At 35.0% G+C, this 14,524-nt stretch overlaps 1 protein-coding gene across 5 annotated transcripts; it reads left to right on the top strand.

Annotated features, from left to right (window-relative positions):
* Positions 1–438: 438 nt before the first annotated feature.
* Positions 439–12,639, top strand: LOC127788639 (transcription factor HBP-1b(c38)-like). 5 transcript variants are annotated; one of them, XM_052317158.1, is made up of 13 exons: positions 439–734; positions 809–968; positions 1,070–1,196; positions 2,016–2,119; positions 4,683–4,756; positions 4,854–5,051; positions 5,782–5,859; positions 5,960–6,019; positions 6,228–6,305; positions 6,442–6,493; positions 9,128–9,399; positions 11,012–11,251; positions 12,012–12,639. In XM_052317158.1, the coding sequence occupies exons 3-13, from the start codon at positions 1,099–1,101 to the stop codon at positions 12,156–12,158; spliced, it is 1,401 nt and encodes a 466-aa protein (XP_052173118.1). In that variant the 5' UTR covers positions 439–734; positions 809–968; positions 1,070–1,098; the 3' UTR covers positions 12,159–12,639. The 5 variants fall into 5 exon arrangements, with proteins under 5 accessions (XP_052173118.1, XP_052173117.1, XP_052173119.1 ...); XM_052317157.1 differs by lacking the exon at positions 809–968; XM_052317159.1 differs by lacking the exon at positions 809–968 and having other exon boundaries at positions 1,107–1,196.
* The last annotated feature ends 1,885 nt before the right edge of the window (positions 12,640–14,524 follow it).

Raw genomic sequence — 14,524 nt, forward strand, 5'->3', positions numbered from 1 at the left:
AACCGTGCTACGGTGATGAAGAATTTTTTATTCTAAACTTGATGAGAGGGAATATCCATTCGGTGGTCCGCCCGTAATTAATGGGAAAATGAAGGGCATTGTATAGGACTTTCTCCATTTTTGCCGTTGAAGTCGCATTCCTTCTATTTATGATGTGAGCAGCTCCTCCCTTCCCTCCCCTCACTTCCATCTTCATCCATAAGATAACTATCTGATTTTAATTATTATTATTTTTTTTTTTGGAAAATAGTGGAATTCATTAATATAAATTAAAAATATTATAAACACACTAAAATATTAAAAATAAAAATAAAAATAATTAGATGAAGATTTGAAATTTCCAATTCCCATTAATTAGTGGAAATGGATTTTAAAATAATTTTATAATGAAAGTTCCGGAAAAAACCATCCTTTATCGTGAAAAAATGGAGGTCGGGACGAAAATGACGCCTGGAGTTGCTTGGAATGATCTGAAAAGGTCGCGCCTTCCTCTCTCTCTTACCACTAAATGCCCAGGGAGCGCCGTCTTCGAGGTCGCTCGGTTGCGCTCGGCAGCAAGAGAGAAAGGAAGAGAGAGCTTCCAATCTCTGGATGATTGCGGTGTTTGTTTTGAATTAGTCCACCAGTAGCTCGGTTTAGTATATCTTCAGGAATCGGAAGGGTTTTGGCTTCAATTGTGAGGAATTCGTACTTTGAGCTGTGATGAGCTGAATATTCGTGCAATCTTTGATGAGGTGAGAGTATCTTCTTGCGATTCTAGTTCCGTTGATCGTACTTTGCTGGAGAATGATTGAACCAAGGTTTATAGGGTTTTGCTGCTCGGCGTGTGCAAATTGCCGTGTTGTTTGATTGATTTTTGAAGGCGTGGTTTGCTTTTTGAACGCGGATGGATTGTGTCAGTTGTCTATTGAGTTGCGAAATTCTGCTGAATGATTGGTGTTGAGGAGAGAATTTTTGTTTCTGTTTTTGTCGGTGTCGTCGTTCCTGATTTAGAAACTTCTGAGTTAGCTTTATTTGTTTATTTATCACTGTCATATGTATTGATTTTTTTTTTTTTTTTTTTCTAAAGCTTTATATGTCTGGTTATGATGGTTTTTAATGGGTAGCAAAAGGCTGAACGCTGGTGCAGAAGATCATTCTAGTGTCTCCGCTGTGATGCCGAGCCTCATTTCTCAGATGCAGGTTTCAGATGCCAAGTAAAACTTCTTGTCTTGTGCTTGTGATTGAAGGTTTTCTTTCGTTTGTCTCAGGCTGTATTAGTACGACCTTGTCCATAATTTGGCTGCCATCATAGGCTTATTTTATGAACTTTTGAATGACTCCTTTGTGATCCTTTATGATTACAATAATATCATCATCATCATGTTAAGTAATGGATATGCAAAACTAGAGCACCTCATATCGAAGAAATATGTTTGAATTGTATGAAACTGAAGTATGAAACAACTTATTTAGCAAAAACAAGTAAGAAACTACTTATGTGTTCTTTTTACTTATTATTCTCTTGGAAATTAGTACTTTTGAGTATTGAACAAGATCTTTTTTATTCAAGCACATTGGTAAAGCCATAAGAAGAAAGGACTTTGCATGGTTAATTGATGCATTTCTTCTCTCTCTCTCTCTCTCTATATATATATATATATATATTTAACATGTAGGAACAGATAGAGTAGCTATCGCTGAGATCGCAGATACATTCCATTCCTATCAAACCATTTGCAAAGTTGTCAATCTCTGCATGGTAGATATGTTAAGGTATACCAATCACCTCTTACCAAACTGGAAGTGGTTGATGCTCAGTGGCTCATACTCTGTCATTGTTGCCATTCCTGTGCACATTCTTATGCATGCACACTTAGATTCATATGCTTTGCAAATTCTGATGTTAAGCTTAGAATTAAATTCACGTGCTTTTTTCCATGTGTGCCTAGAGGAGTTAGTAGGAATTTTCACTTTTCTATTTGCATTATTCTGGTTTGGCAGTCTAATGGTTTTTGATAACTTGTTGTTTTTAGTGGCACAGAAAGGGGCGGTACACATTCTTCACGAATTTCTGACTTTCGGGTGCTCGAGCAATCTCTTGGGTTTCAGACAGCAGATGCTGCTAACTTTAGTAGAAGTATGTATTTATAGTATTTATGTTGCCTGGAAATAACTTTTTTGCTACCATTTTTGTGTTGATGCTTCATTGAGTATGACCTTCAAATTTATGTATTTCTTGGGATTTCTTTTTGACTTTGGAGTAAGTTTTACCATATGCTTAATTTGGCCTGCTGAATTTACCCATTGGTATGGACTTTAGATTCTCATATACCTCCATTGTAGGTAATATGAACTTTAGTTCCATGAAAATGTGAACTGGGTTTTTCATATTGGAGTCTATAGCAACAACAGTGATGTTAATGGAGAATGAGGTTTTCCAAGTATATATGCAAGGCAACATATCCGTAGAATGTTGGACCCCAAAGAGGCAATAGAGAAACTAAGAAAGTATATCCTGCAGTTTCCTATAAAGAAATGCTATGACATCTCAATTTATAATTTGATAACTCCATTTTCTGCTTCTGAAAACTTTCAGTGAGATTGCATTTCAGTGAGTTTGACCACCAATAATCTCCTTCCACTGTTATCTAAAAGCTCCCTTGAAAATGTTTTCTAGTCAATAGACACCTGAGTTCTCATAAGTGAAGCAGCTAAGCTCTAAATTCTCAAATTAAGTTTGTCAGACTGCCACTATTTTTTGGGGCAAAACCTAGCTTTTCATATAATACCTTTAAAGTTTGTCCAGGAGCACAGTCAATGTGGATGCCAGGTCTGGGCATTTAATAGTATTTGATTTTTATTAATTGGTGACAAAAGAGTAGTGAGGTTAAAGAAAAAGTGTAGAAGGTGATAGACGCATTCAAATGTTCATCGAGAGTATTGTTAACCTAGGACTATGCGGAATTACCCTTAGATGATATAGGCCTCTCTCAACACTAACAAACCCTCTCGGTGTTAATAGGAATTGAAACAGAGAACTTAAGTATCAAAACAGAATGAAAATAAGAACAGGAAATAGAAAGCAAACCACACAAACGCCAAGATTTATCTTGGTTCAGTTCCCTTTGAGGAAACCTACATCCAACCTTCAAAGATCACCCCGAACAGTCTTATTAAACCAAAGAAATCCGACCAGTACAGCAGCAAGATCTCCCCCCCATTCCCGAGTACAAACAGTAACTTCTCTCCCAAGATTACAAAGCTAAATTAGAACTCTAGCCTTCCTCTCAGAGAATACAGTGCACTTGTTACAATAGAAAACAATAGAATGGAATGGCCGCACACACCCCCTAACACTCTATTTATAGAGTGGGCGGATATCCCTAGAGAAGACATTAAATATTTACAATTTAACCCCTCAATTTTCATTAATTACAGTTTGAGATATAAACTTCTATCTAATTCCTTAATGGCCCTCTAGCGTACTGTCATCATTCACTACTTTCACTGATCTTCTTCTTATACCATATACTCGAGACAACATTTCAACAAGTATATTTGTAATTACAGCTGTTTGGTAATATTAGTCTTTCTTTGGACTTGTGGTTCATTTGATCTTGAGAAACACCCTTGAAGCATGAAAGGGATATGGAATGCCAGTATGGCAAGACAGAGACCAGTTAATATGCCAATTCTTGGAAAATAAAAGATTTATGTGACGGGCACTGTATAATTATCTATTGAACATTCATATCATTATATGAAATAACAGGAATAACGTTTTTCAGTCACAAAATAAAAAAAAAAAAAAAAAGTGAACAGAAATATATAGAGGTTTCACTTTTTAAGAAGCCTTGCACATGCACAGTCAAGTAAACTTTATCAGATATAAAGTTTTTGGTATTAGAAATAGTGATTAATATGGACCAATCCATATTTATCCTAATTTAGATTGCTGGCCACCATCTTATTTTCCTTGAACATGCAGCAAGACTTTCAATAAGTATTTATTGGTTCTGGGAATGGATATAGAGCCCCATTCCCTAATGTTTCTGAAGACTGGCTAGGTTAGAAATATGAAAAAGAAAGCATTTGGATGTCTTTTAGTCATGATTCAACTCCCAGGGGGCATGCCCATGCATCTTACTGATAAACTCAAATTTGACTGCTTCAGTAATGGCTACGTTTATCCAAGTTTAAGGATAAATTAGAACAGAAGAATTTCCTTGAACAAGACTGAATGCAAGTGGTATAGTCACTCTTGCAATCCAACTTTTCTGCAAATGAAATATAATATCCAAACATCATATGTGCAAATTATTATGAAAAATCACTTGGTGATCAATCATATCTTCAAATTGAATAGCCTGCAGCTCTCACAACTAGGTTACTCTTCCTAAATTTGCTGGTCAAAGTTTCCTGATTTGGGATTTTGAAAGGCTTATAATGTGTGAATGCAGTATTGCTGCCCCGCATTGTTCACCAGTAATTCAGTTGTGCACTTTTACTTGCATGTTTCTCTTTTAATCTGCCTTTCAAGGCTTGCAACTTATGTTGTTTTGTTTGTACAGAAGTTATTGACAAAGTAAACTTTTATCCTGCTTATTTTCCTTATTCTTTTTTGTTTTTATTTTTGTTTTTGGTGTTCCTTTCATAATTCTGACCAGTAATATTTGATTGGCCAATTCATTGTCTTTTAGACACTGTTTCCCAGCTACCAAATTCAAGTGATGCAATAGGAGGCTCCAATTTCCAGTTTGGCATATTCAATAAGGTGATTTAAGTTATACTCATTGTCACTAAGATTTTTTTTTTTAAATTGGGACTAAAAGTTTGTTCTCATGGTGTTCTCTTCTCTTTTGGATATCCAGTCACTTGTTTCCTTCAATGCGGATTTAGCAGCTACTAATGTGGGTTCTCAGATATCCCAGTTGCAAAATATACAACAGGCAAATTTAGTTTCTGTTTCTACCGGTCATCACGATAACGCTGGGGAGTTGAATATGGCAGATGCCAGTCCTAGAACTGATACCTCAACAAGTCTGGATGCAGATGATACAAATCATAGGGTGATGTATCTTAAATTGATAGCTTCAAAGTAGTTGCTGCAAGTCATGCTTCTGATCATCTTTTTCTTTCTTTTTTTTTTATTTATAATTTTACAAATGATAGTAAGGTTGACAGTGAATACTAATTAATTTTACTGGGCACATAACATTTTAGTTTTTTTTTTATTGAAAGATAGTAATTTAATTAATCTGTATTTTAAAGTGCAAGGTTTTGATTTGCTTAAAACGTTTCATTTAATGTATGTTTATTTGTTGGCTTTTAGTATCCTTGAAGAATGCGACGAGTGTAGTGACAGTAATAGGATGAGAATAGGATGAAGCCTATAGATTAAGGCCACAGCCTAGTAGTTTCTACAGAAGAAGGTTAGCATGACTATTTGGCTGGTAGAAGAGGTCAAACATTTCCTGAATAGTTTGTGTTACTTTATATTACCAACATTCTTTTGAATGGATTGGGATTACTGATTATTTTGGTAGATATTTTTTTAACCTTTTGAGGATCATAGATGCTGCAGTAACAAAACTTTGAGCTTAGTTCACTTATTTCTCTTTTTATGGAAGTACAGATTGCATCCTATTTTTTTAATATCCAGCACTTTAATTCTGATTTCCATGTGTGTTTATTTATTTTTACGTTATGCTCTGTATAAAAAAAACTCTTATTTTCTAGAAGACCTGGATGGTGGTATGCTGTAGCAGTGTATTGACTTTTAGTACTCCTTCTGTGCAGTTTGAAATGGAACGTTCTAATGCTATTGTTGCCTCTGATTCAAGTGACAGATCGAAAGAGAAGACTTTGGATCAAAAGGTTACACAACTTAGATTATTAATGTTCATATTTCACAATGTGTTTATTGAATTGCCTTTTCTAATTGGTGTTGTTTCTTCCTCCATAATGCTTGTCCCAGAGTTTAAGAAGACTTGCGCAGAATCGTGAAGCTGCTAGAAAAAGTCGATTGAGGAAAAAAGTGTGTTTTCTCAATTCTAGAAGTTTTATTACTTTAATTCTAAATATTATTTGTAATCGACAAATGTGTATCAATGATTTCATGTTGGATGCACTGCCTCATAAATTTCTTGTCACAATATAAAGGTTATAATTTTGGTTATACGTGCTTGAACTCAACATGTGTCTTTCTTTTTTTTTAAGAAAAAATTTCAACTTTGTTCCTGTAGGCCTATGTACAACAGCTGGAGAGTAGTCGGCTGAAGTTGACCCAGCTTGAGCAGGAACTCCAACGAGCCCGCCAGCAGGTTTTAATTTTATCTTCTGTTTGGTGTACTGTACTTTGTATGCTAATATTTGTCTTCATGTTCTGAACTTTTTGGTCAACGAAATACATGTGCATCAATTTTGTTTTCTTATTTTTATTTTTATTTTTTTACTTAGGGAATATTTATTTCAAGCTCAGGAGATCACTCCCATGCAACGAGTGGAAATGGTAACCATACTTTTGTTCTACCACTTGATTCCTTGTTCTCTGTTTTTACTCAAGGCAAGCTGAATATGGTAGCAAAATTGTTTATACTGTGAATTATAATTTGCCCCTAGCAGTCGGCCAAACAAACATCACACATCGCAGTTTTAGAAGTTTAACCTTCATAATCACTGGGTTTTAGAATATATATGGTTGTAGAATATGTTTCGAAAACCTGCCTTGGCAATTGTATATGATGCAACTGCACATGCTTGATACTGTGAAATATGCTTCTGCTTTGTCATCTTTGCCCGGGCTGTTTAATGAAGTATTTAGCTTGTTCTTTTTGCTTAGGCATGCTTGGAGGTTGGAGGTTGTTGATTGGCTTGTCTGTGCCATTTTGGACACATTTAAATGAAACTGTTAGTTAATACAAGATCAAGCAAATTTACTTCAATTTTTCTTATCTTCTTGTCAAAAGGTCATTTATTTTGTTGTTCTAGCTTTCTTCCTATGCTTTAGAAACATAGCAGTCTCCTCCTTGAGTTTCTCTTAAACTACTTATCTCCCCAGAGTATTTAGAACACTACTTGCCATGAGAAATTAATTGTCAAACTACTATTTGCGAAGGTGTGGAGGTTGAACACTACTTGCCATGAGAAATTAATTGTCAAACTACTGTTTGCGAAGGTGTGGAGGGTCTCAGACCTGCCCACCCACTGAGGCAACTGCCAGTGGGCTCAGTGAACTAATTCACGTATATTATAATTTATATATAATCTAAAACTAAATATTACATATAATTATATATATTATATACTACTATAATATAGATGGCATTATTATACATGAGTTATAGTATATAATACGTTTTACATAAAATATAATATTGGATTTATATGTTATATAATATTGGTATCACATAATATAACTAGAGTGGTGGCCCGTGCTATGCGTGTGCAATCAAGGTTGCAGTTTAGTTTTGTTTTTTTAAGGAAAGTTTAAATGAAGATGAGAATTGTTGCCATGGTATGATTACACTTGCTCAATTTAGAGTTTGAGGTCATAGGCTCAAGTCAAGAAATAATTAATTTGTTTATCGTGTTTTTCTTTTGTTTAAGCACAACCTGAAGGGTATTTTGGGAAATCACTTTATTGACAAGGCTTCAAACACAAATAGGGTGTTTTCTTATATAAATAGAATAGATAGATATATAATATGTTTATATTATTATATAATATATAATACATTATAATACTAACTCATAAAATATATGTATTATATAATTTATGTATATGAATTGACATTATATATAATATATATTTGAGCTCATCCACACCTTCACAAATAGTAGTTTGACAAGTAATATCTAACAGCAAGTAGTTTTCAAATACTTTGGGGAAGTAGCTTTAAGAAAAACTCCTCTAGCTATCAACACTTTACCTCATCCCAAATAGATTTTTGGCAATGAGTTGGGTCTATTTGACTTATGTTTTACTATGGTTATTGTTCATGGTGTTGATTTGTTTTATGTATATACATCTTGTTTAAGTTGGACAAAAGAATATTGAAGAAGGGGCACCTTGGTATATGTTATTTGCAGATAATATTGTTTTGATGAATGACAAAAAAGGAAGTGTATGCTCAAATTATGGGGGACACCTTAGTATCAAAAGGCTTCAAGTTGAAAAGGTCGAAAATTGAATATATGGGATGTAAGTTCAGTAAAAATAATGTGTGATGATATTGCAGTAAGAATTGAAGATCAAGTTATTCCTAAAAATAATCAGTTCAGGCATCTTAGATAAATTGTTCTGAAAAAGGGAGATTATTGAGGATGTTACTCATGGAATCTCAGTACAATGATTAAACAGGAGAAGTGTGCCTTATGTGATTGTAAAATTCTTTTAAAACTAAAAGAGAAGTTCTATCAGATGGCTATAAGAGTATCTTTGTTGTATGGAATGGATGCTGGATAGTTAAATACCAGCATGTGTAAAATATAAGCATAACTATAATGAGGATGTTATAGTGGATGTGCAGCCATACAAGAAAAGACACAGATTATCCATAATAAATTGAATTGATTAAGACAGTTAAACATATGAGGAGAAGATCAATAAACAAATTTGTGCGATGAGTGGGTGGAATAGAAGTTTGTAGCCACGAGTTAGAAGAAGACTAAATAAAACTTGGTAAAAAAAAAAAAAGGAACCCTTAGACAAGGCATGGTATATTATGGCTTTACAGAAGATATGGCCATGCCATAGGTAAAGATAATGAGAGAGCTAAAATTTGCCTGGCCTACCCCCTTTTGGTGGGATTAAGGCTGATAATGATGATGACACAATGGTTGAGTTGGGCAGGGCAGAAGGGAGGAGGGATTGAAGGTAAGGTCTGGAACATACAGCATCAAATGTTAAATTTGTTGATTGGATTTACCACCTGCTTGAGATATCTGCAGTACCATGTTATGGTGTTTATCTTCTTGCCTTTACATGGTCATATCACATTGGTGACCAGCCATGCACAGCCTGTCTCTTGTAATTTCCTTTCTATATACAATTCTTCCTTGGTGCTGCCATTTCTATTGACATATTTTACTGGAACGGGTATTTATTAAAAAGTTTACCATTGTGCATTACCTGTTTCTGCAGGTGCCTTGGCTTTTGACATAGAATATGCCCGGTGGTTGGAGGAGCACAATAGGCAGATAAATGAGCTTAGAGCAGCAGTTAATTCACATGCAGGCGACACTGAACTTCGGACTATTGTGGACAATGTAGTTACACATTATGAAGATGTTTTCAAGTTGAAGGGCAATGCAGCGAAGGTTGATGTCTTCCACATCTTGTCAGGAATGTGGCAAACCCCAGCAGAGCGATGTTTTATGTGGATTGGTGGCTTCCGATCATCTGAAATTCTCAAGGTGCAACTCTTAATGAATCCGTTGATTTTACGTACTTGAATTGTGTCCATCAACAAGCTCAAGGCTTTTGTTGGGAAATATTATTTTCTTTTTTTACCAAAATGGTCTTTTCACATATGCTTATGACATGCACTCTAAGGTTTAGAATAACAAGGACTAGCTTACAGAATCCTTCCTCATCTCCTTTACATTTTTTAATGAATAAGTAAATGTGTTGGAACATCTTGTCTGAGGAATTCATAGCCGCTGTCCTTTTGTTATTGTTGCCTATCCTTATTTTTAAATTTTAGATTATGTGATGCACATGGATGTCATATTCCAAAAAGTTTTGCTATTCATATACTTGAAATTACTAATTAAAATGTGTTGTGTTATAATAAATTGAGTTGTTAAAATGCTTTAATCACATTAGGCGAGGTCGGTCCATGCTTGCATCTTTTGTAAGGTCATTTTATGCTATATTATGTTTAAAGGTTTTCTACTAAGTTTTCTTCAGTCTTCCTCCCCCTCATTTGCTTGAAAGTTTGAAACTTTTTTCATTTCATCAACTCTTATTGGTCCTCTTCTAGTTTTTCCAAACCATCTTAATTGTGTCCCTTGCGTCTTATCTTCTGTAGTCACAAACCCAACCTTATTAGGTGGTATTTCATTTCTTATTTTGTCTTTTCAATATGGCTGCACATCCACCATAACATCCCCATTTTATTTATGCTCATACTTTGCACATGTTGGTATTATCTATCTGATATTCTAAGCCATACAACAAAGGGTCTTATAGTTGGGAAGGGTTTACCTAAAGTTATACCGGCTGATGTGTTCAATGGACATGTTAAAGTATTCCAACATAATTGTCAGTGAGATTATTTCTATGTATTTCATGGTTGTCTTCAAACTTAAACTTGTAATTAATCGATAGATTCTGTTGCTTCCTAGCATATATATGTTCAGTTGGTGAATATAAGGTTGTTGATTTTTGGTGGCAATATTTCGTCATGATTACTAATTGTTTGTCACGGGCAGTAATCTCAACTGTATATTAAGCGTCTGTTGCTTCCATAGTAGTTGTGGATGATACTGTTCTTACACTCTCTTCAGTCATGTGTTCCTAGTGAAATCACAAATAGTTGCAATAACCCATTTTTGTGTTACTTAACTGATTGACTCTAGGGTATTTAGGAGGTAGAGAAAGGGATCTCTAAAGTATCAAGAATTTGTATGCATCTAACTTCAAGTTTCTTGTCCTCTTGAAAATGCATGGGACTCTGACTGAAGTTAATAGTCTTGATGGTTTTCTGAATTCTTTAGGTCTTGGCATGGAAATGATATTTTAATGCTTCTGACTAGCCATTGGAAGCCAATACCTCTGGGTTTTTTTATCTTGAATGTACATTGCCAGGAATTGTATTTTATGAACCTGAGACATCAAAAGCATGTGAACTATTACAAGTTTCCTTAGTGTAGTTAACCCCTATATGTGAACAGCATCAAGTTTGAAACATAATTACATATCTTCAACTGTGTTGTAGCTTTTCCTTGTTCCTCTTTTGATTTGTTTCATCCTTCTATTCTGTTTTTTTTTTTTTTTAATGGGTTGTATCAAATGTCACTGCAGCTCCTGAGGAATCAATTAGAGCCTTTAACTGAACAACAGTTAATGGGCATCTGCAACCTGCAACAATCTTCGCAACAGGCAGAAGATGCTCTCTCTCAGGGGATGGAAGCATTGCAGCAATCTCTGTCTGAGACATTGGCAAATGGCTCATCAGGGTCATCCGGAAATGTTGCTAATTACATGGGGCAAATGGCAATGGCCATGGGAAAGTTAGGAACTCTTGAAGGTTTTGTCCGCCAGGTAACAGCCCTCTTTTTATTTTTGCTGTATACTTTTCTGTTGTTTTATTGTTATTGTGCTTTGCTTTATTGGTTGGTAGAAAGCTAATGAAGGGTGTGACGAGTTGGAAACTCTGATGGTATAGTTTCCAAGTTCCTATTTTTTTTTTTCCTTCTCTTTTATTGTAATTTGATATGTCAGCCCGAGCTTGTATGCCTATGATACTTCAATTTTTTCTCTCTGTTTATTCAGTTATATTGGCAACCTTTTGGTTCAGCTGAGCCACTGAATCTGCTTCAAAGTATAATTCTTTTGCAAATTATGTTTAGTATCAACATTGGTTGGTAAATCCTATTAAATATCTAGAGTGTTGTTTTCATGGCATTCTTTAATCAATTATTTTGTAATAGATATTATTTTAATATTGTATGTGGCAATTATGATAGGATATTGTAGTTTGCTAGGGTTTGAGCATTATGTTGGGCATGCTCCTTTGTGACTTCTTCCAAGGGGCAGACAGAATTGAACTTAATTGAGTGTGCTCTCAGTGAAGGGTGAGCATCCAAAAGAGGGTTTAAGGTTTTAGGCATGGTGGTGTTGGACTGAAATGACTTCTCTTCATTTTTGTTAGACTAGATTGTAGTAATGAATACAGAAGCCCCTCCCACTATTTTCATGCACAAAAGCACCCTAATACAGGGATACTAGCATAGTTTTTTCCCCTTTCCTACTGGTTAGGAAATTTCTCATGATGTGAATTTCTCTGTTTTGGAATTACCAGGCTGATAATTTGCGCCAACAGACACTGCAACAAATGCACCGGATATTGACAACCAGACAATCGGCTCGTGCGCTTCTAGCAATAAATGATTATTTTTCCCGACTTCGAGCCCTTAGTTCTCTCTGGCTTGCCCGCCCTCGGGAGTGAATCCCTGTTTATACTACCACCTTGATTGGCACTCAAACTTAGTCCATAGTTTCAGTCGGATGCTGGATGCTGGAGCAACTCTGTAGTACCACCAAGAGAGTGCCATCAGGCATCATCCACTCATTCTGGGCGCGGCCTGGAGGGTCATACTGTCATTGTATCTACAACCACATGATGTAAATTACTCAATCTCAGGTCTTTGATGCTAATTTCTTACTAGTGAGCCAATAATGGGATTGTATTGATATGTAGCAGATCTAGGGAGTGCAGTCCTTTCTAGCAGTAACTTGGACATTAGTCAATAGTCTTAGAAATTACTCAACGTCAGGTATTTGTATGTTTGTTTGCTAATGAAAACTTGTAGAAGGATAGTTGGTGCAAGCAGCTGATATTGCTAGTGAACATTTAAAGGGCTAAAAAATGCATTTCGGTGCATACTGTAGGGGTTGTGAAATGTAATGAATTTTACTTTTGTCTCCCATTTTGAGTTCTTTGTATCCCATTATCAGTCACTGATCTCATGCTTTTAAATTTCCAAGGAAAAGGGTAAGGAGAGAGCAGTGGTGCTTCTTCTAGACATGGCAGGATCGGAACCATTCTTAGAAGTGACGATTATTAAGTCACTTGAAGGCGCTATCATTTCGTTGCATAATATTTGTCATAATAAGAGGTGTTAGCGACCCAAGAGCATATTTTTATTTATTTATTATGTGATTATGATTTGTCATGGCCCAAATCTGGTCATGATGGCACTACCCTTAACAAAACCATAAGCCCACTAAGAAACAGCAAGTCTCAATAACTTCAATTTTGTTACTATATAGATGTATTCAGTCAGTCAGACAGTCAACTGACAGTAAGTTAGTCAACCAAGTGGTGAAAAATTTGCATGGGTCAACCAAGTAGTCATCCAATCCTTTCGTTATGCATGATGGGTATTTATTTCAAGGTAATTGGTTATGTACCTTAGAAGGTTCTTTGCATGAGCAAATCATTAGGGAACTTCATGGAGGTGGTTTGGGAGGATATTTTGGTTTAGATGGAGGATATTAAGGATTTAGGGAAGTCGTGTAGAGTTTGTGTGAATGTTCTTATTGGTGTAACTTGAACTATGATGTCGAGAGATTTTATCAAGTAGCATAGAGTTTGTGTGAATGTTCTTATTGGTGTACGATGAGCTCTGATGTTAAGAAACTTAGTGAAACAGTGCAGAGTTTGTGAGATTACTAAAGACCAATTTTGAAATACAGCTTGTATACACCCTTATAAATTGCTATGCAACTGTTAAAAAGGGTGTGATCTATGCTTGTGGTAGTTGATCATCAATTTTTCAAAGTGATGTATTGATGCATCACATGTGGGTAATGTTTTCTAGTGAAATAAGGCGCTTAAATGGGATTCCCACTACTATAATGTCAAATAAAACACGAAATTTATGACATTTTTTGGTGTCCCTCGTAAAGAAAATTGGGAACTTAATCACAATATTTAAGCATTTGTCATCCATAAACAAAATGACAAGCTATAATGGTGAATAAGAGTTTTGGTAATTCGTTAGACGTCCTTATTGGTGATTATGTGAAAGTTTGTGATTCAATTATTCATCTCGTTAAATTGCTAATTTACTTATAACAATTTGATAAATTGCACTACCAAGAAGATTACTTTCCAAGTTGCTTGTGGTTGCAAAGCTTGTTAGATCTTGTGGCATTACCACAATACAAGAAGCTTGAGTTAGTGAAAATATATTAGCCTTTACTGATCATATTTGGAGGATCCATGAAGAGGAACATGCTACTATTTAAAGTTATTAATGAACTTTTACAAAGAAAATTATAATCAATGCAGGAGGTTCAAAGACAAAGGAACTTAGCATAAGCTTAAGCTGAAAAATTGGATCATGTAGGATTTTGAAAAAAATTAGTACCGATGCATATATCTACTCTCTATTATATTATAAATATTTTATTTTTTATCTCAAAAACTATGCTTATTTAAACTACACTCAATATTCTACTCTCTATTTTATTTATTTATTTAATTTTATTTTTTTACATTACCTATAAAAAAAAATAATAATCAAAAAACACATAGCAATTGCGGAAATTGGAAAACATTCCACCTTGATCAACCAGAAAAAACCAACAACAAAATCAATAATCGCACAAACTCATCAAACCAATTTGCAATCAGGTTTCGTCGTAGCAAATATACAAAATTAATAATTAAATATACAAACCCTCTGTAATCTTTTGCCCTAATTTCCTCCTTGGTTTGTTCATTTTTGGTTGCCGTGTTTGTTCATTTTTTGCCACCACATCTATTCATCTTTTGTTGTTGATTCTTTATCTTCTTCGGCCGCAGAC

The sequence above is a fragment of the Diospyros lotus genome, chromosome 13 (assembly GCF_014633365.1).
Source record: "Diospyros lotus cultivar Yz01 chromosome 13, ASM1463336v1, whole genome shotgun sequence".
NCBI classification, from domain to species: Eukaryota; Viridiplantae; Streptophyta; class Magnoliopsida; order Ericales; family Ebenaceae; genus Diospyros; species Diospyros lotus.

Bases quoted from the DNA above. Each gene is read 5' to 3' on its own strand.
- LOC127788639 (XM_052317158.1), top strand. From the start codon at position 1,099: ATGGGTAGCAAAAGGCTGAACGCTGGTGCAGAAGATCATTCTAGTGTC. The intron at 4,757-4,853 runs GTGATTTAAGTT...TTGGATATCCAG, and splicing joins AGTTTGGCATATTCAATAAG to TCACTTGTTTCCTTCAATGC. The intron at 6,306-6,441 runs GTTTTAATTTTA...TTTTTTACTTAG, and splicing joins TCCAACGAGCCCGCCAGCAG to GGAATATTTATTTCAAGCTC.